We start from the raw sequence: 21816 nt of genomic DNA, 5'->3' as shown, positions 1-21816 counted from the left end.
TCTAAAACGTCTATACTTCCGATGATGATGGTGCTTTCCAGAAAATTCAATAACTGCTCATTGATAGATTTAGTATTTATTGTTTATTTCGGTTTTCAAAATAAATACAGATAAAAAAAGTACCTAAAAAGTAAACAACGATAATGATAACAAATATCAAATTAATACACATGACAGTCAAAACAAAAACAAACCGAAAAGGTATAAGCTGAAGCATTAGCTTATTGTGCCTACATTTTACTATATTAAGCTAATTAACAATCCTTCAATTAAATTGTAGATTTAGAAGTTATTACAATGAAAATAATATCCTAATGCCTTAAAACTGATTTATAAATATACACATACACGTATTGCTTCTTCAAATAATTTAAAGCTGGTTTGTGATGTAACTTTATGGCAACTCTTGAGTAGTATGAAAAATGACAATTTTCTATTTATTCAACAAAAATTTGGATAGGTGTTATGAATAAATGCTTTTGCAGTGATCTTTCCTTGAACAAACTCAGTGAAGGATATTGCTTGCCATTTTCATATTTTTATGTTTTTGTCTTTTTTAATGCTATATAACCATAAAATAACAAAAGATCGTGACAATGATTTAATTTTGAATTATAATTATACACTACACACACAGTAAATAAATAAATATATAGATAAATAAAATTTGTACACCTAATGTTTAATCAAAGCACCACCACAGCTCAAAACTCTATAGTTTTATGACATAAGAAACCCAGGCTTTCAGATTGTCTTTTGGTACAATGCAGTTTCAAAGCAGAAATGCTCAGCCATGCATTCGCTGCTTATTTCACACATATTGTGTCTTTACCAGACTCCAAATAGCAATGAATATTTGGCCCAAACATGGCCCACATATGAGCAGTAAGTGGCAATAGTGGCCCACATTAGGCCCAAATACATATCACAAAAGTAAAATGTTTTTCAGATTTTTAAAATATGAATAATGACTTTTTTCATTCATTCATTATGTGTAACCGCTTATCCAGTTCAGGGTCATGGTGGGTCCAGAGCCTACCCAGAATCACTGGGTGCAAGGCAGGAACACACCCTGGAGGGGGTACCAGTCCTTCACAGAGCGACACCCACTCTCTCACCTATGGACACTTTTTGTGTCGCCCATCAACCTACCTACGTATGTTTTTGGACCGTGGGAGGAGACCCACACAGACACGGGGAGAACACACCAAACTCCTCACAGTCACCAAGAGTGGGACTTGATCCCACAACTTCCAGGTCCCTGGAGCTGTGACTGGAACACTACCTACTGCGCCACCTTGCCACTCCATAATGATTTCTTTTAACAGCAAAAGTAATATCCATATATTTTTATGATACATAACAGACAATTGATTTCCATCACTTTAAAAAATTCTTATGATAATGATTTAGTATTTCACTAAAGTGGATTATCATGCCTTATCAAAATAATCACATTAGTATGAGATAGTATAAACAAACATGAGCCTTTAAGACCTTGAAAAAGAGCTCTCTCCTGGCTGGGTGCCCTTACATTCAACAGCAATATTGTTTTGTTTTTTTGTTTTTTTACATCTTTCACTCCTGTCCTTACTGTCATATTTCAGACACTGAGATGAACAGTGACACAATGAAGTCAAGAGCTTATCTCTGAAAAGGCCTTTATTAACCATTCGCAGCAGGACTCCAATTGTTCACCATTAACATCACATTTTGCTCCACCATCACAATCATCATCCAAACCTCACTCTTAATGAAACAGTTTTCAGGACAACAGACAGAACGTATCTTCTGTCACTGTTGCTTTCATACATTGAGAACATGGCACAAATTCACATTTTCACAAACGCTCAAGCCAAGCGTCACCTTAATCCAAATGTTTTCCCACATGTCCACAGAACTGCAGTGAATTAATATGCATTGAAAAGTAATTCTGCCTTGTTACATAAAGACATTTCCATATAATCTCAAATGTGTCACCAATGTCTTTCTCCTGATGCCATTTTTCCTCTAGAATTCATCCATCTATACGCCATTCCATTTTCCACTGCAAACATTTATTTTGTTTCTACATTTCTCATTTTCCCATATGCTTCTCTGCTTTTACTGATGAAAGCTATCGAATAACCTCATCCCAGTTCAAAGGAAAAAAGACCCCTTACTTAATTCTTCTATTACCTGCCACTCAACATGGACGAGATTCTTTTTGAGAATAAGTTTAAAAGGAACAACAAATTTTTTCATAATTTAATGTACGTCTGGGTCAAATTTGTATTTGTAAATGCTGCTGTAAATGTGCATTTGGTTCTTTAGATTTGCACAATGATATTTGTGAAAATATACTGACATCCTTCACAGCAAACAAACAAATAAGTAACTATATGCTTATTTTATTTGTTGAGTTGACCATTTTAGGTGAAATAGCAATACAAAATATTTTCATGGGTCACATTTTAAGGCTTACTTTAAGGCTATATTAAATATGTGTATTAATAAAAACTAGAAATTAAAAAGTATTGTGCTCTGTGTAAAGGATGCATTAATTTTATTTTTAAACAAAAAAAAAAAATCCCTTTAACCAGAGGTGTGACTGCACATTGTATTAAAGGAGTATTAAATGTGCACTAGACAGTGTATTTTCATTTTCTAACTGGTATAAATCCATGATAATGAAAAGGAAGAGTCAGTAACAGGAAATGAATTAATGAACTAGTATAAATAAATTGCAAAGTATGAACAACATGTTTTAAAAAGTTATTTTAGCAATGGAATCAGCACAAGTGCATTCTTTAATTAATGCACTTGTGCACTATTTGTGATAAGGGAAGCAAATGAACTACAATAATGCAAACAGGCACTACAGTGAACTAGTGCACCTTTAATGGCAATGTCACATAATAAAAACGACTTATACAGCCCTTCATTACGGAATATCCCCGTAAACAGGAAATAAGGGAAGGTTTTTTTTTTTGCTCTGAGCTGGGATCAGATCAATGCTTAAATCAGAACACCTCCTCTGCGTTCCTGCAGCGAGACTGTCTCAGCAGCGTGAGTCTGGCCAGGACCTCAGGCACGGACAGTTCCCCATGGACCTTGTTGTCTCTTGTGCGCACGTTGACGCTGTTCGTCATCTTCTCTTTCTCACCCACCACTGCCAAGGACAACATCCAGGAAAAAAAAAAAAAAAAAAAGAGAAAAGCAAAAATTACACACAATGATGTCCATGTTATTCACTGCGGCCGCTCCACAAGAATCAACAGCTGGCATCACACGCTGCTCTTGGGAACGAGCCGAAGATTCATTCACAGTGACAGATTGGAAGCACGTGCTGGAAGCACATACAGTAGCTTGGATTTATTATCCCTACATGACAATAAGGATGGATTTAGATCATTTTATCACATTGTTTACAAGAGAACACACTGATAAACTACACAGACGAAAAAAAAAATACTAAACATTTCTTCTGAATTTAGGGGTACAAAGAGGTCATTAACCCATCTATGGTGCAGAACAGATTCTAACCTTACGACAAGAAACTTGGATCTTTGAGGATATAATGCCATTCCTACATGGAAAAAACATGTTGATTCCTTTATAGCACATGCTCAGCATTAATGTGTTAGATTATTATTACTACTTCTATTATTATTATACATTTATAATATATATTAAGCTTAATATTACTACTTTATATTTAGTATCATGTCATGTACTTCTAAAGAGACAAATCGTGAGAGAGAGAAAGAAAAGGTGAGAAAGGGAGAGAGAGAGATACTGACATTTTTGTGCACATTAATGTATAAGGATTCTCTACTTCTAAGGGGATTCTATAATATTTTTAAAGCTGGATGAAATCAAATCCTCACAGAAACGTCCCCTTTGTAACACTCCAATATAAACTCCATATTTCCACTACATACCACCTTTCTTGCTGCATACCACCTCTTAAACTCCCTTACCCAGGATGAAGTTGTACTGAGCTAGCTGAGCATTGCGAATTTTCTTGTTCAGAAGGCAGCCTGAGTCGAGATCTGCATCCGCCATGCAGCCGGCCTCAACAAACTGCTTACACACCTGCAGAAGAACAAACATCTATGGTGAGTTATAGTGGACATCTGGAGGCAATTTAGAATAAAATTCTCATTCTGGGGTTTTGGGTGTTTTTATGGAGCTGGTTTACTCATTGTTGCTTTGTGATACAAACACCAATTCCAGAGACGTTGGGACACTTTCTTTACTTTATTTAGCTCATAAAGAAACTATTTTAGTATTTTCACTGACAAAGGCAATCACACACCCTAAAGGGTGCATCAGTCCATCACAGGGCGACACACACAGACACACACAGACAGACACTTTAGGGTGGGCAATCCACCTAACATCATGAGTTTTGGGATCATGGGAAGAAACCAGAGCATGCGGAGGAAACCCAGATAGGCACAGTGAGAATGCAAACTCCTCACAAGCAGTCACCTGAGGTGTGGCTCAAACAACCCCAGAACTCTGGAACAGCGCGACAGCAACAGTACCTGTTGCGCCTCTGTTCTAACCGACAATCTTAATTGCATTTTGTAAAAAGAAGCATCCAGAACTGTCAGTCAAATACAAATACATTAATTCATTCATTCATTCATTGTCTGTAACCGCTTCTCCTACATGGAATCAGTACAAAGACATTATATCTCAAATGATATCTATAGTTCATATCATGAAAAGATTCAGGGAATCGGGAAATCCATAAAACCCATCATGGGACTCTGATGAACAGAGCCAAATTGTCTCTGAAGTATTTAAGAAAATCACTGTTGCTTGACACAGTCAGATTTTATATATATAAAAAAAATGTTGTGCAGAAATGCCAGCAAGTTCTCAGGGCTCGATGTAAACTGAGAGGAAACAAAAGACAGTGGAAACGTGTTTTGTGGTCAGACCAATTTGTTTTTGGGAAAAACAGGTGTCAGATTCTACATGCCAATAATGAAACTGACCATTCAGACTGTTACCAATGAAAAGTCCAAAAAACCATCTGTGATGGCAATGGGGGAGATCAGTGCCCACAGCATGGAGCATCTGCATATGTGAATGACCATTGATGGAGATATATTGGAGGGACAAGCACAAGATGATCTCTTTTCCCAGAAACTCCATGTCAATTTCAGCAGGATAATGCCAGGCATCATTCTTGCATGAGGTACAACACTGTGGCTTCGTATTCACGACATGAGTTACCTCCGAAACAGGAGGTATCAGCTTAAGTAAGCAGGCAGTAATATGCTAATATATGGGCTATAAACTGTTCCTCTTAGCTACATTAGGCTTGTATTTCACAAACTACGGACTCTAAACATAGCTTGACTGCTTGTGTGTGAAATAAACTGATTTTGATCTGATTTTGGCTACTGTGGTTGATCTGAACTGTTTACAGATTCATCCATAATACAACTAAAATAAAATGGTAGAATCAAAGCTTCTTTGGCATGTAGTGAAATATATTCCCAGACCTAGATCAGATTAGAAAGGATTTCCAGCAGAGAATCCCCACTAACTCTGCCTGTAATCCACGTTGGAAAGTGGCTCATCTTGTTCTTACATGCAATAAAACAAAGGGCTGATTGAACCATGGTAAAGTAGCCTACCTTACTGGCGTATTCTTCAAGAGATGGATTAACAGGCACTAACATCACCTGCCGAGGGGATAACCACAGGGGCCTAAGGAAAGAAGAAAGGGAAGTGAAGTGTTTATACTTCTACTTTCCCTTTTATTTAATGCAAGTTACACTGCAGAAATCAAAGCCATTATAAAAATAAATATAAAATACCATTTCCCTGCATAGTTTTCTGTGAGGATGGCAATCATTCTCTCTACTGAGCCCAGGATAGCACGATGGATAATAACCGGCCTAGCTTTGTCATCTCCATCTTTCCTGTAAAGAAATATGTTGCGTATGCTGGTTAGAGTATCATTTAATGGATCATTGCAACAGCAGGAAGTGATCAGATTTAGAAGGGTGCACATCTGAAATTACTTAATTTTCTTTAATCTTTTTATAAACATTGTATAAGATTAAAAAATATACCCAGTGAATTGTTTCCATGTCACATAGGTCTGGTCAATTATGCAGTGAATTTGTCCACATCTTTGGCCTATCCGTGGGTTTTAGGTGAAATCACTGTATATAGTCACCATATTGAGGATTTATTTCTCGAACACAAACTCAAATAAAAGCTGTGTTGTTTAAACAGATTTATTGTTTCTTACAAAACATTTTGTCCTCATTTAGACGTTAAAACTTAAAGAAGAGAAGCTAGGGCTATGTCCCAGAGAGCATCATACTCTCTAGATAATAAAGAGTAATCACAGTTAATAAAACAAAAAATACTGCACCCAGGCAGTAATTAGGCACTAATTAGACATGGAAATAGCTTACCTTACCTTATAGCTCACTTAAAATCATTTTTGACATACAACACACTATGTGGATGCAGAAAATGTTAATTTATGACAGACACTGTGCACTATGGAGGATGCAGAAAGACATTTGTGGAAACACCACTCACTGATCACACAAATCTTAAGACAATGATATTAACCCTGAAGACAAATCAGAGAATCTTTTCAACTCCGTTTCAAATAAAAAAATAAGAGTAAAAAAAAAACATAAAAGAGTACGTGGCTTGTGCTTGTATTCTCTATTTCAGAGTGAAATAACATGCTTACTGAAGCTTGTGTATCTCACTCAGAAGAGCAGAGAAATGCATTAGAGTCTAAAGTGCTAACAGTTTTCCATTAGATATTATGATGAAAATGCTAATGAGGCTAACAGTCTTTTTCTCCTCATTATGTAACACAGTGAAATTATTTACCCCCCCCTGACAAAAAGATACGGTGGTGTTCTGTGCTTCTGAGCACAGGAGAAGAGCTGCGAGTGAGATGTGGCTATCAATCTTTCCCACCTTTACTTTAGTCCTGTGTTCTGGAACCAGACTATTGCTCCCCAATATGGGGCCACACCCACCCGTAGTTACTCAGAGAGCTCACCCCACGTAGGTCAAGTCGAAGCGAATGGGCAGCTGGAAGTCCAGCTGGATGGTGGCACATTGGTGATAGCGTCCGATGGCATCCTTAATCTTGATGTCAATCTGTAACACGGCATATTTGTTTTTAGAAATGCACAAAGAATTTTATATTTTACTATTATATTGATTCACCATTTTTTCTCTATCAACATCACTGAATACAAACCTTTGGACCGTAAAAAGCTCCATCCCCGGGGTTGAGTTTCCATGGTTCTCCAAACTCATTTAGGCTGTTTTCAAGTTGCTGCAAAACAGAGCAAAAGCAAAGAATACTATGATGTGATTAACTACAAGAAACCTGAACTTTCCATCGTACTTGAACTTAAATGTACTCTACCTTTTCCGCCTGGTTCCAGACGGCAATGTCTCCAAGGAACTTTTCTGGTCGGGTGGAGAGGTGCAGCTGGAAGGAGAAGCCGAACACGTCATAGACACAACGTAAGAAGTCCAAACATCCCTTCATCTCCGACTCGATCTGGAAGGAGAGAACAATGTCATTCAGACTCAATGCCACCCCAGTTCATCTTAAAATTGTTCAATGGTGATTCATCACTCCAACATATTCAGCTCTTTAATCTGTTAATAGAAATGATACGCACTGTTCTCTTCTGATGTGATGGGAGATGTACATCCCTTCAACTTTGTTTAAGTGCACCAGAGAAACTCGATTTACAATTATTTTCTCGAGGGTACACGTCCTTCCACATTCCTGGATGAGTTTGGACACAGAGGGGCTGCTATTCCAGATGTGTTATAAGCCTAGTCTCAGGGTGCTTTCACACATACCTTGTTTGGTCAGGACTTTCAGACCTTTAAGTTTGGTCTGAACCACAACTGCATGTGTGGTCGGGACCATGGTCCGGACAAAAGAACCAAAATTTGTTCAGACCAAAAGAGGTCTTAGTCCAGATCAAACTAAACCAATGCCTGGGTCGTGTGCAGTGTGAAAACACATTTTTGGATTGTTCAGACATCCAGACCAATCACAGGAAATACAATATAAAAAGCTGGACCAAACCAGGCGATTTACTCACTGCCTTTACTCAAAAAAAAAAAAAAAAAAAAAAGAAAAAAAACCATGTAAAAACCTTTCATTAAACTGTGAATTAATTACCACTACCATACCACGCTCCTTCAGTGAAAACTGCATCATCAATAAACAGTGAACATCACTTCAAATAATGTTTATGCGTGTATTAATATTCAGAATTGTATGAGAATAAAGTTTAACGCGCATCGATTATCTCTGCTTTTATATTGAGTGTTAGTGTACTAATGTACTAAACCTAAAATATTTACCCAAACCGCACACTACGTAGGGTATAAACCATACTGCATCTTTTTAGAAAGACACTCAGTAGTCTAAAAAGTAACGTGCAGGCAGGTGTTTCTGGGATTCGATGAGTTCAATCATTTGTGGTGGAACAGAATTTGTGAATAAGGAAGGTGCTAAAAAAGTTCATTCATTCATTGATTATCTGTAACCCTTATCCAGTTCAGGGTCGCGGTGGGTCCAGAGCCTACCTGGAATCATTGGGCGCAAGGCGGGAATACACTCTGTGCTTCACAGGGCAACACAGGCACACACGGACACACTCAAACCTACGGACACTTTGGAGTGGCCAATCCACCTACCAACGTGTGTTTTTGGACTGTGGGAGGAAATCGGAGCACCCAGAGGAAACCCAAGCAGACACAGGGAGAACACACCACACTCCTCACAGACAGTCACCCAGAGGAAACCAAAGCAGACACAGGGAGAACACACCACACTCCTCACAGACAGTCACCCAAAGGAAACCAAAGCAGACACAGGGAGAACACACCACACTCCTCACAGACAGTCTCCCAGAGCGGGAAACGAACCCACAACCTCCAGGTCCCTGGAGCTGTGTGACTGCGACACTACCTGCTGTGCCTGCTAAATAAGTAAACATTGCAAATGTTATAATACCTGTGTTGTGCCACAGATAAGTAGAAGTTGTAAATATTAAATAAGAGAAATTAATCCATTCATTGCCCTCTACAAACCGATCAGTGTTAAGGATGAGTAGATGCAGCCCGCACAGGTGATGATGAAAGAACATATGAAAGTGCTTTAGTCTGCACTCTAAATTGCCATTTGAAACCAAAATTCACTGACCCAAATGTATACAATGTAACAAAACACAAACCATGGTTCAGAAATTAACGTGTGAAAACACTCAGACCAAATCGCAATCCCCTATTAACAAAATTATTTGAATACTCCAGGATTAGCTTAATATAGTGAAGTTTCAGTGCACCTGCTCCATAGTGCAGAAGATGTGTGCGTCATCCTGCTGGAAGCGCCTCACTCTGGTGAGTCCGGTGAGTGTCCCTGAGAGCTCGTTCCGATGCAACACGCCAAAATCCGCCAGCCTCAAAGGCAGTTCCCTCCAGGACCTTGGCCTGTGGCTAAACATCAGACTGAACAACAGAGAAAAGGAAAGAATGAAAAAGAGTGAAAGAAACCACTACAATTCAGCAGATTCTAGCTACCTCATTACTGAAATAACATGTTTCGTTTAAAACATGCCGAGAAACGCTGGAACATTCCAGCAAAACCACTTTCTCACAATGTGTAAACAGCTTGGTTTGCCAGGAACTCAACTCTGAACATTACATATAATATATAAGGCCAAAATGTTCCAGGTCAAGAACCTATTATATATAATACTTCAATAAACACAAAAAGAGAACCTCATTAACCAATGTTGCAGAATTCATTCAGTAAAGAAATAATGACAATGATGATGATAAATATGATGTAAATTGTGGTAAATTTGTCCTGATTTTTAGGATTATTGTAAATTCAACATCTTACAAAAACTTAAGTAATTCAGAGTAATAAAATACAAAACACCTTAATATAATGTATTTCAAGCATATAAATATACGTCAGCATTTTAGGAACACTTCTTAGGACCATTCTTCGTTCACGTCATTGCGTGAGTTCAGTGTTTCTCAGGGAGGCGGGTGAAGAAACTGTCAATCACGGCTACAGAAACACTGTGTGCACTTCTGCCGGGTTCGTGCTCCAAAAAGAAGAAGAAAACACAATTATAGACCCGTTCCTGTGTGTTTTGAGGAGGAGAGAATAGACTGGCTCCTGCAAAGAGAACTTGAGGTAATATGTGAGGAGCATTCCCTCAGTTTTGTTTTTCCACCTGACAGCTGCAGCAACAGTGTCCTTCTTTCTCTTCACTGTGTTTACACATGCGCGCCAGACAGCACTCTGTCCTCCTATTGATCATCGTCAAGTAACATGGCGTACAATATGTCACATTGGGTCAAAAATCCCAAAAATTCCCAGACGTTTGATTATGTCACGCTACATGAACGTTACTCGCCCCCGACGCTCATATTCAGTTCTGACACTGGAAATTTGTCGAATACGTCACAATCAGGCTACACGGAATCACTGGGCTCAAGGCGGGAACACACCCTGGAGGGGGCGCCAGTCCTTCACAGGGCAACACACACACACTCACACCTACGGACACGTTTGAGTCGCCAATCCACCTGCTGTGGGAGTAAACCAGAGCACCCAGAGGAAACCAGCGCAGACACAAAGAGAACACCCCAAACTCCACAGACAGTCACTTGGAGACTTAAATGATGATGATGGATTCTAAAATTGCTTACTGATGTCAAAAACAAATGTGACCAGTTGAAAGAAAATGTTATAAATGTTAATAAAACCCCCCACTGCAGCCTTAAGAACACATTCTTTGATGCACAGGGACATATTTTGCTGTAGGAATCATGTTACCCTTTAAATATTATTGTATTATTTTCATAGAATTACAATTACCCCATCAAACACCATCATATATGCCCTAGTTGCTACTTTTAACTTGGCTTTTAAATGTAATGTCACTATGTATTTGAGCATCTAGTGTTTGCATTCATTCAATTTAGAGTTAAGGCATCTACAGGAAAGCACCTGGCAATGTTTTTTTAAATTTTATATGCGAACTGAAATTTTGATGCATCCTAGACACCTAGACTACCTCTAAAACCCCTAATGAAGCTTAGAGAGTGTCTAGAGGACCCTGCAGTTGTCAGAAACCTGCCTAATGATCTATGTGTAAAGATGGCTTCGGAAGCCAAAGCCTCTCTGCTCTTTATTTCTATTGTGCTCATACCAGTGTCCGGGGCAATTCATGGGCTTGAGGGCGAAAACATCCTGCTCCACAGGAAAAGAAAACATGTTTTCGCTGTAGTGCTGCCAGTGGCCTGAGGTCTCCCACAGCTTGCTGTTGTAGATGTTGGGTGACGCCACCTCCTGAAAGCCTCTCCTCCAGTACTCCTCCTGTATACAGAATAGAGCTGGATGGTTAAGAGTTATTACACAGCTTACCTAGGACCACAGAAGGCTGTAAGAGGCAGTAACATTGGTGAAAGAGGACACTTGGGGCAGGTTGGCAGCACTGGGCTAGGGTGGGGTGGGGTGGGGGAGTTTTGCCAAGAAAATAATCTTCAACAAGACAACTAACAAATCCCTTTATAAAAAGATTCCATTCCATTCAACATTTAGTCTTAAACAATAATAACAAATTAAATATAAAAAACATTTTGACAGTTCCAGACCATTTATTATCATGGAAAGTCTGTTATTTCCTATTCATACCAAACTACAAAGCACTGAAGCACTGTATTAAAATTATATGCAAGTGACTAGTTTGCATACAAAAAACCATGATAATGAGGGGAAACAACATGATTACATTTAACTGTGATGCTTTTTAAAATTTGTATTAAACGCAAGGACAACGTTTTATATACTAGAAGTAATATATACTAGATAAAGGAACATGGCACTGCTGGGAAGACATTTATGTAGAAGTACTAACATTTCACATAAAGGTCTGACTGATAGAACTATGTAGTATGTTCACAGCTTCGTTCCTTGTTGTCTGGTGTTCCGGGTTTAATAATTCAGAGATTTCACCCGTTTTTTTTTGGTTAAAATTAAATGAAAAACTGTGCAGTGATATTTAAAGGAACACTATGTAATATTTTTACCTTAATGTTTCAGCTTCAAAATCATTGTGAGGCACCACTGACCTGTAATTGTGTGAATAGATGCTCTGTCATTGCTACTCTGGACTCAGCACTGCAGAATCTGCACTATGTAATTTTTGGAGGAGGGTAGGAAACCACCTTTCTCTTTCTCTTTTATCTTACCTAGTGTTCGTTTAAGCGGTAGTGATGTAAACCCCTGGATAAGTGCAAGACAAAGTGTGTCCCAATTTTGTCCTTAGCTCTAACTCCTTTAACACTTTTCCACTGTATGGAACCTACACGACTGTACTCGACAACGGTTCTTTTGCTGGTAAGTAGTTTTCAGTCCCAGTTCCAACGGTGCAGGGTAGGTACTAAATGATAATGTGTAAACCCTACAAAGCACTGATTGGCCAGAGCCATGTCATTCGCTCCGGAATGCAGAGCTCATTCTAATTCAGCACAAATTCGCTGCTTGTAAAATCTCTAAAGTTACAGCAGCTTTCACTTTTTTTTTGTTTAAACCGGACTCACAGCAACTTGTAACTTTATCTCGAGGTGTTTTGAAGTGGTTTATTCGCTCCTTGGGCCGATGGCAGATGAAATTTCCAGTGAATCAACTATCTGTGAAAACTGGGGCACAGAGCTGTGTTCAGATACCAAATAACTAAAACAACATGCAAATACATGATGAGTAAACAGGGCCCAACTTTACCTCTGCCATTTTTGTGGTTTTCAAAGCCAGCAGTTCTTGTTGAGACAAGGTTTTGCGATGTCATAGGCTCCATTTCGTGGTGGAGCCCATAGAAAAGGGACAAGGTTTAAGCATACCAAGCCGTGCCGTGCAGTTTCGAGTCATGTAGAGCCGGACCAAATGCAGTGGAAAAGCGGCATAAATATCCTGGCTAGATGCATATTTTAGGTCCCAAATACAGGACATCTGATCACCCTACATTATTCTGACACCAAGTGGCCTGGATGCATTGGTTTCTGTACTTAACCAAATTAAAATAAAGCTGCCACCATGTGTGGGACCTGCTTTATGGTTCTCTGGTTCAGTGATGACCCCTAGCTCCTTTGAAGCATGAAAAAAAGCCTTACCCTGATAAACTCAGTGAGAGTGTTGTAGATGTAGGCCCCTCTTGGAAGGAAAAAACAGCTGCCTGGACTCAAGTCATGGAAGAAGAACAACTCTTGATCCTGGAACATCAGAGAGAGAGAGAGAGAGAAAGAAAAAAAAAAGAGGAAGAAGGAGAGTGAAGAGAAGAAAGTCGAGGCTTAACAACCATGTCTCATGTTCTCAGTAGGAGGACGTGCGGAGCTGAAGTTTTCCATCTCCACAGGGAATCGAGGTGACACATGGCATCAAATCTGCTCTCAACTCAAAGACAAACTGTTCCCAAAACCTTTCAACTCCATCAAACTTCCAAATTTGTGGCACATGGCAAGGACACAACAGAGAAAATGATACACCGACATACGGCATTACACGGCTCTCTGTGCTCTTCCATTTCTTTCTTATTTTAGATGTACCTACGTGAAAATTGAATCCTCTAAAAGTGCCACCCCCTCTGTGTGCTTCCTTTGGTTTAATTAGGAGGCAATCAGCTACACATCCTACTGAGAGGAGAAAGACATCAAGAGCAGACTTCCTGTTCTCTAAGAACCAGCTGGTCGTCATGGGAATGGCGGAGGATATTGATCACACTTTAATTGAGAATCTGACATAAGCAGGAGTCTTCGCTTCTCACTTCCCTTCTGCACAAAGGCGGATAGAAAGAGTGAGGACTTGCTCTATGCATGACACACATGTTGGAGTACATCTACATAACATTCATGTCATGTGGTGGGGATTCTTTAACATTAATTGGGGATTCACACAATAGTCCGACTACATCATGTGTCCTTAAAATAGTCCCTTTAGAGGAAAAGGAGAGAGAATCTTCTTGTGAGCAAAGGAGAAACCTGAAATACTCATTTAGACCAAACTGCAGTCACTTTATGTCATCAAAACAGGCATGAATATCATTCTTCACTGTGTGATTTTATATCATTCACCATCCAGCACACCTTAGTAGAGCCCACATAGCTCCTGTTCAACCTAACTCTAGCCCACGTACCAACCCATCATGAACATAGTGGGTCTGTCTATATCGAATAAATGTGGGCAGCCCAAAAATCTGTATACTCACTGACCTAAAAAACCCAAACCAACCAAGGAGTCGTATTTAGGATTGAATGAATCTTTACATGTGTGTAATAAAGATACATGTAATCTATAATATTAGAGCGAAAAGATACAAAACTGGCTCTAGACCCCTGTTAGGCCACCTCTAACCTTGATACAAGATGATATTTAGTATGTTGTTTCTTACAGGTTCAGGTTCTGTATAGCATTTTGTGACACATATGCCCACAGATGTTGCAGCTGGGCCTGTAGATCCTGCACATACATAGGTTGCCAAAGCTGGAATCCCAGCTGGTCCCATAAATGCCCACTGGAGGCCCTTCCATTAGAGGAACACATGTGACCGACATGTCCTGCACATATCGCTGAGCTGTTAGTGTCCCTTATATCACTACTAGGTCTGACTGTCATATGCGATGGCTCCCCAGTTCATCACAGTAGCAGTTGTGGCAGTGTGTTGCTTCAAAGTAAAGGCAGGACTAAAGCTCTCACCATGAGGCCTTCATACTCAAACAAGACCTTTGTCTGATCCCGAACAGAACCTGGAATTATCGCTAAACTCAATCCCATTCCTGCCGTAGCAATCCAAGGTTTCTCATTCATGACACCACTGCTCCTGACACTTAAAAGCTTGGACAGTGAGGTCGAGATAGCGGCAATTCGTCTAAATAACCATCCTGCTCCTCTCAGTGCAATAATGCACCCCCTCTGTCAACTGGGCAAAATGTCTAGCAGTCAACAATCTCTCACAATCTAGTCCTCACTCCAGCACCAGCCAATTTTGAAACAGATCACAATAAAATGACAAATTTTCAAGAGCCTTATATAATCATTTCAAAAGCTGTCTAGTTCCTGATGTGTTAAGACTAGCTTCGAATTAGTGTTTACATATTTCAAATGTTTCTGCACAGTATTCAGTATGGCATCTTTTAGAAGTTTAGAGTCAACATGTTGACTTCAATATGTCCAGTCCCTTTAACTAGTACCTGTCTCAGATGCAGCAAACAGAAATACAGATTTAAAATGTTGGAGTGCTCTCAACAGTGGTGAGAAATATCACAAGGGTATTTCTCCCTTCAAAAAGTGACATTTACATTTTTTAAATGCCCTTTCTACCCTTTCTCACCTTCCCAATTTTGCGGTGGTCTCGGTTTTTGGCCTCTTCCTGAAAGCGCTCCCACTCTTTCAGCATCTTGCTGTCAGGGAAAGAGATGCCATAGATTCGCTGAAGTGTCTCCATGTCCGAACGGCCTTCCCAGTATGTGGACGAGTTCTGAAAACAAACAAAATAAATAAGATGGGATGCGAAAACCTGCAATAATCTAAATCAGAGGTAATCAAATCCGAATTTTTGATCCAGGTTCAAGGCCAGGTTTTAAAATGGCTGACTGGTGACACACTAGAGCTACTAATGCATCGGACTGGCCTTGTATAGAGTCATACCGACCAGCCATTATAAAATCTCTGGAGCCTGGATCAAACATCTGGATTTGATGACCTCTGATCTAGTTTTGATGCAAGTCCAAAGATTATTTTGGAGACTAAAAATGCAAAAATGGATCAATCCAGATTACCACAAATGAAACAACCAATAAACGAATACACAAAAAGCTGTGGTATATCAACATATTATTAGGCAAAAATATAACTATCAATCTTAGTTCCAACATGAAAACATCTGTATTCCTCTCTGTAAAAACAAATCCTGGCACATCTGTGTTTTGTGTGTATTTTTAAATTTAATTCTGAACAGTAGACATTAACTGAACTGCACCATTTCCATTATTTTAACCAAGCAATCTTTCATATTTTCATACCTTATAGACCTTCAGTGCTTTGATCTTTCCAGTATGACGCACATGAGGACCACGACACAGGTCAATGAGGGGGCCACATCTAGATTAGTGAATATCACAGTGGTTACAATGTACAGAAGAATAATCAGGTCCATACAAGACATCTGAGTTACTCAGAAGTGAACTATATCTGAACAACAAGCTTTATAATTTTACAGAAGCACAGCACTCTGCTTTTTAAATGAAGCTGTTGCAGGCTGGTTTACCTGTACACAGTAGTGGTGGGTGTGTCCACTTTTTCATTCAGGATACGGCATTTAAACTTGTTGTACTGTAAAGCAAAAGCCAGACAGGCTTAGTAAAATTTAATAACAAAAAAAAAAAAAAAAAAAAAAAAAGAAATTATTTTATAAGAGAATATAGTGTAAACTGTTCCCTTACTTTAAACATTTCCAGTAGTGTTTCCTTGCTGATCTCTAGTCTCTCAAATGGCTGCTTGTCCTTCATGATGCTTTTACAAAGTGTTTCCAGGTCTCCAAACTCCATGCTCGACACTCCTCTAATAAACACAAAATAATGCCGTGCCTTTATTAATCTTTTACAGTTATTTCACTTGTGTTTAACCGACAGTCAACTACTGACAAAATTACACTGTTCCTGGACACAGCCTTACGTCATTTTAACAGGTCAATGGCTGTTTGTGTTTAGTAATAAGTAAGATTGACTGTGGATTGATTAAAACAATAATCTAATTGCACAATATGCTGCGATTAATCAATAATTAATCTCATTATCTCTTCATAACAATGAAGCTTTTAATAATAGACATTGAAGTGTAAAATGGAACTATATATAAACAGGGCCTATAGATAAAAAAATGAACCACAAAAATAATGGGAGATAAATGTGTAATGTGATATACTATACATGACAAACTGGCTAGAGGAAGCTGTTCCTTTTTACTTTACTATAATATCTCTGTGTAGATTTGTTGATTTTTAAATTAAAATGTCTTAATTTGCTCATTAAATGCTTCAAGAAGAGTTTTATCATCAGACACTGAAGCTTTAATATAGGAATATATGTTCTATTTTCAACAGAGGGATTAAGCAATTTAGAAACAAGTGTTTGGTCTGAATATATAGAGTGAGAGAAGAGGAAGTGTTAGTTTATTATATTTAGAAAAACTCCATCATAAATAAAATGTAGTATAACTTCTGAACTCAACAGTAGCAATGCTGTGACTACACTGCTAAACAAAACTGCTAATATGTCACTAATCTCAGTAAAAAGTGTGAATTGTGGGAAGAAGTTGTGGCCAAATTTGGTAAAATGATAAATTAATGTTAGAAAAATTAACCCCATGTGCCTTAACGTATTAATATTAACAGCACTAGTAAAAATTCTCCACTCACTTCTGCCCATCCAGGAACATGTCGTAGTAGAAGCCATTTTCGATGGGTGGTCCATAACAGAGGCAGCCCCCATAGAAGCGCTCCATAGCTTCCCCCAGGATATGAGCGCTGGAGTGCCAATACACCTGAAAGAAACAGAAGCAAAAATACACTTTTTCACAGTTTGCTCTCTGGTCTGTTTGTGCACATTCGAAAAAAAATCGAATATGTTTGTACGCAGCCCTGGCTCTGTAAATAGGAAACAAAAAAGTGGGTTGCCCAAACTACAAAACGCTACTCTAGTCAACCAGCAACAAGGGGTGTTCCTGGTCTTGAACACGACAGACGAATAGGAGGTTACAAGTAATTTTTAACGTAAACCACTAACCATCTACAGTTGGCTCAAACCTAGAATTCCACCTTAAAACATGCAGCAAGTTACATTACTTAAGGTGGAACAGATTTGAAATTTGAAATTCAGCCTCAAACTGCTAGCAGAAAGGTACATGCTAGTAGACAGAGAAGGTGGAGTTGGCTTCCAATAGTGGCAATGCTAGCAGACAGGTTCAGCAGTGAAGTACAGCAGCATTGGAGTGCAATGAAGCAGCAGCACAGCAGCAGTGAAGCGGCAGCACATTGATGCTAGCAGCGAGCAATAGTAGCACTGGAACCAGATAGCCACAGTGCTAGCAGCAAGGTTCAGCAAAGTTGGAGCCCAATAGCTGCTATGCCATCAGCTAGGAATGATAGATTAGGGCTGGCTACGAAGTCTTGGTCACTCAAATTTTTAAAGTAGTGGAGCTAAAACATTTGGAGCTTGATGCAGTTGACCTAATGAAAATCTAAGAGAGGAGCTGTCTGTTTTGCTGTGAGAACAATTGTGGTCAAGAATCATTAAAGGGCTGTTCCGCTAACTACAAAATGAATTGAAATTTGTAAACAAATCACTAACATGGAAAATTATTCATTGTAAAATTACAGAGACGTTTTTATAAGTTTATTTTGAGCTAAAGTCCAGAATAAACAGGTTTCCTTCCCTCTAAGTTACACATGTCTGCCCCAGCATGTCTAACATGGCTGCTCTGAATGTCCAAGTGGTGAGAGACTCACAGCTTGAGCGTCCTCATGGTCGAAGCGCAGCAGCTCCAGAGAACAGTCCTTCTCCAGCGGTCGGTCCAGATCCCACAGCTCGCCGTCCACTCGGGCAATAACACAGTTATCGGCCAGACCCTGACTATAACAACCACATTTAACAAATGAGACAATTAGAGAAAAAAAAAACAGATATATGTATGTCTTAATCTGCGATGGACTATGATGTCATTACAGAAGGGGTTCAGTGGGTTTATGATAGATTTTGTATGTGGTTTCTGACACTTTAGTGTGCCTTTCACAAGCCTCCGGAGAATCTCTGGAGTGTCAGTTCCGGATTGGCGTTTGCAGTATAAAGTCTGTGTAAAGCCCGGGGCACGTATTGCAGGTGTTCATGTTAAAACATACAGCTCCTCCTGTTCGGACAGTTTGAGATGAGTGATGATTAAGACATGCCGTTTTCTTGAAGTGTGGTACAAGCTTCTATTGTGTTCACTGCAATAGATTCATAGCTAAAACTACAAACACCCAGCGTGTCACACACTGATTCCACATGGGACAAGAGGAAATCATATTACATTTAGACCAACTATCCCAGTAACTGAAAAGAAACACTGATTACCTGATGCCACAGGCCAGTTTGTATGGTGTGGTGATCCAGGAATGGGCCTCCACTTTCTGTCCGTCCGGTAACTGGACAGAGATGGGCTGACTGTTAGCAGCTTGCTTGGCCAGAATGGCATCGCTCTCTTTCTTCAGTCTCTCGTAAAGCTCTAGACGCTCAGGTATGAAGCTGGGCCAAGGGTTCAACTGCAGCAGGGAAAAGAAGCATTAATCTGGGGCTAATATTATCTGGCTATGGAACTTAACTCATGTCTTATTTTCTTTTTTAACTCCTTTGACGTTTTAAATTAGATATTGATTAGATAAGGATTGACTAACAGCTTAAAGGTTGGTATTACTTAGATGTTTTAATCATTTTTAAACATTATCTTTTATTGCATACCTTTGTCAAATGTTGTTAAATGTGAGTAAGTAAGTGTTTGAGGGAATGAGTGAGTAAAACTATCCAGTTCCATCAGGCGTTTTGTATCTAAAAATATAAAGAGCACATGGAGCTCATCAATATGTATTGGTACCTTCCAAAACCTCTGTCACAACTCAAACCCCGTTTCTGTTACAGTGGGACCAGACAGAACTGTCCCCAGGTCAGTATAAATAGGGACACCCTAAATCCAGTCTGAAAGCAGGGCAGCTGCCACTGATGCAATACCAGAGCAACATGTTCACACTGTTGATTATGAGCTCACTGTGGGTATGTTTTATAAAATACCTCTCCCACTTTTCCGTCTGTTTTGGGTTTCTCCTTCTTCTTGATTTTCTCTGCTGTATTGTGTACTTCAGGAGTCTTGGGTGGTGCAGCAATCTGGAGTTTGGATGTGAAAAAAAGCTAACATTCAGAGGGTGTTATGCTTCTGTTCCACCCTGTAATTCGTCTCCTGATCCACAATAAACCCAAGAACAACACTTTGAGGATTTGACGCCATGCAGTGACTAACATTAGTGGGATCAAGTACAAATTTGATGCTATAAAAGAAGCATCTACAAAATGCTGCCCTTCATCTTATCTTCAACAATGTATCGTGATAAAATGTACAGACGATATATCGCACAACCCTTGTAAATAAAGCCTAGGTCTCAAATGGCTGTCAGTTCACAACCTAGTGCACTACATAGGGAGCTGTGTAGTGCAGTGGGCGAACATAAAGGCTTTTAAAGCCTAACAATAATTTGGATTTGTGTACGCATAGCTAAATCTCCAACGGCTCGTGGTTAGTTACATGTTGTTTTTCTGCCCGGGCCCAGAAGACCTAGTGCACTCCGGAGAGCGCCCGGAGCCATTTGGGTCCTGCCCAAAGCTGCGCCGACCTTTTGAGGTGCGCTTTCTTTTGTAGTTTCCCTCGAAGCCTGCTGTTTTTGCGGGTGCGTGTCTTTGCTCTTCCCGTTGTTTCTAGCCGTCTCCAGCTCCTGCTCCTCCTGCAGGCCGCGGCGGAGGTGGAGAAGCCGGTAACGGAGCTTTTCGTTCTCGCTGCGGAGGCTGCAGAGCTCGACATTGTCTCCCAGCTCCGCGGCGCCGTTAGCGGAGAGAAGCCCGTCCCGCAGGCACTCGATCTCCCGTACAAGAGCTGCGATCTGCCGCTCCTGAGCGGACAAACGCTCCGCCATGCGCTCCGCCATGCTTTAAATGCCCCTCACTCTGACCACCGGGGGCCAGTAATCCCGTTCACTTGGTTGTCAATTAGAAAACGTCTTTGGAAACAGCGGCATCTTGTGGACATTTGTGAACTGCAACGTGCGTTGGAATTAATACAAGTAAACATTTAGCCGTTGATTCAACGTTGAAATAACTGCCGTCTAATCAACGTTCTCTTAAGGTTGAAAATGAAAGTTGAAAAAACGTCCAAACACAGACATTGAAAAGACGACTATTAGACGTATTTTGGACGTCCATTGACGTTATTAATTGGTCCCGAAATAAATTACTTGTATAAAATGCATTTTGGACGTCCACTGACGTTATCAGCTGGTCACCACTTAACTAACTTATTAAGATAGACTTTGAACGTCCATTGACGTTTAAAATATGTGCTTGACGGACAGACTACTTTTAGACCTATTTTGAACGTCCAGGGACGTTCCTTGTTCACTGGGTAACCTACAGCCCAAATCTCTCTCTCTCTCTCTCTCTCTCTCACACACACACACACACACACACACACATGAGAAATTATGTCTTGCTGTTTGAGTTGTTACAATACACCTCTCCATTAGTATGTCATTTATGTACAAATAAACATATAGGTATATTTTGTTCTTGTAAATTTGTGTCAAAAAGACTTCTATATTCCGTGTAGGCTCCGGACCCACCGTAACCCTGAACTGGATAAGCAGTTTTAGACAATGAATGAATGCATGAATTAATACACCTATTACCCTGCTTATGTCTTAGTAATGTAAGCCAAAGTCTGTATTGTGTAATAAGTTAGATACAGTGAAGCGGCCACTTCCTTCTAGATAAATAAAGTGTTGACTCACTTATGTCTACAGAGCCCTGCAAATTACATCTCTTCAAAATAAATTAAGGCGTGGGAATGACGTATTATGTTATGTGGCCAACCTAATAACATGTGGGAAACTCTAGGTAGCACCCGGTAGGACTCTGTGGTGTACAGTCCGG

The 21816-nt window shown here is 39.7% G+C and overlaps 1 protein-coding gene across 1 annotated transcript; it reads right to left on the bottom strand.

Annotated features, from left to right (window-relative positions):
* Positions 1-1585: 1585 nt before the first annotated feature.
* Positions 1586-20855, bottom strand: tars3 (threonyl-tRNA synthetase 3). The gene is made up of 19 exons (XM_066685308.1): positions 20508-20855; positions 19912-20004; positions 19201-19388; positions 18597-18720; positions 17508-17632; positions 16534-16651; positions 16359-16423; positions 16114-16192; positions 15423-15569; positions 13210-13308; positions 11250-11416; positions 9366-9528; positions 7418-7555; positions 7247-7324; positions 7043-7143; positions 5823-5927; positions 5640-5712; positions 3963-4077; positions 1586-3151 (listed from the first exon to the last, which is right to left on the bottom strand). The coding sequence occupies exons 1-19, from the start codon at positions 20814-20816 to the stop codon at positions 3003-3005; spliced, it is 2436 nt and encodes an 811-aa protein (XP_066541405.1). The 5' UTR covers positions 20817-20855; the 3' UTR covers positions 1586-3002.
* Positions 20856-21816: the final 961 nt, after the last annotated feature.

Source organism: Hoplias malabaricus, chromosome 11 (assembly GCF_029633855.1).
Source record: "Hoplias malabaricus isolate fHopMal1 chromosome 11, fHopMal1.hap1, whole genome shotgun sequence".
In the NCBI taxonomy this organism is placed as follows: Eukaryota; Metazoa; Chordata; class Actinopteri; order Characiformes; family Erythrinidae; genus Hoplias; species Hoplias malabaricus.
The sequence above is the reverse complement of the archived record's forward strand: the minus strand, read 5'-3'. Positions and strand labels throughout refer to the sequence as shown.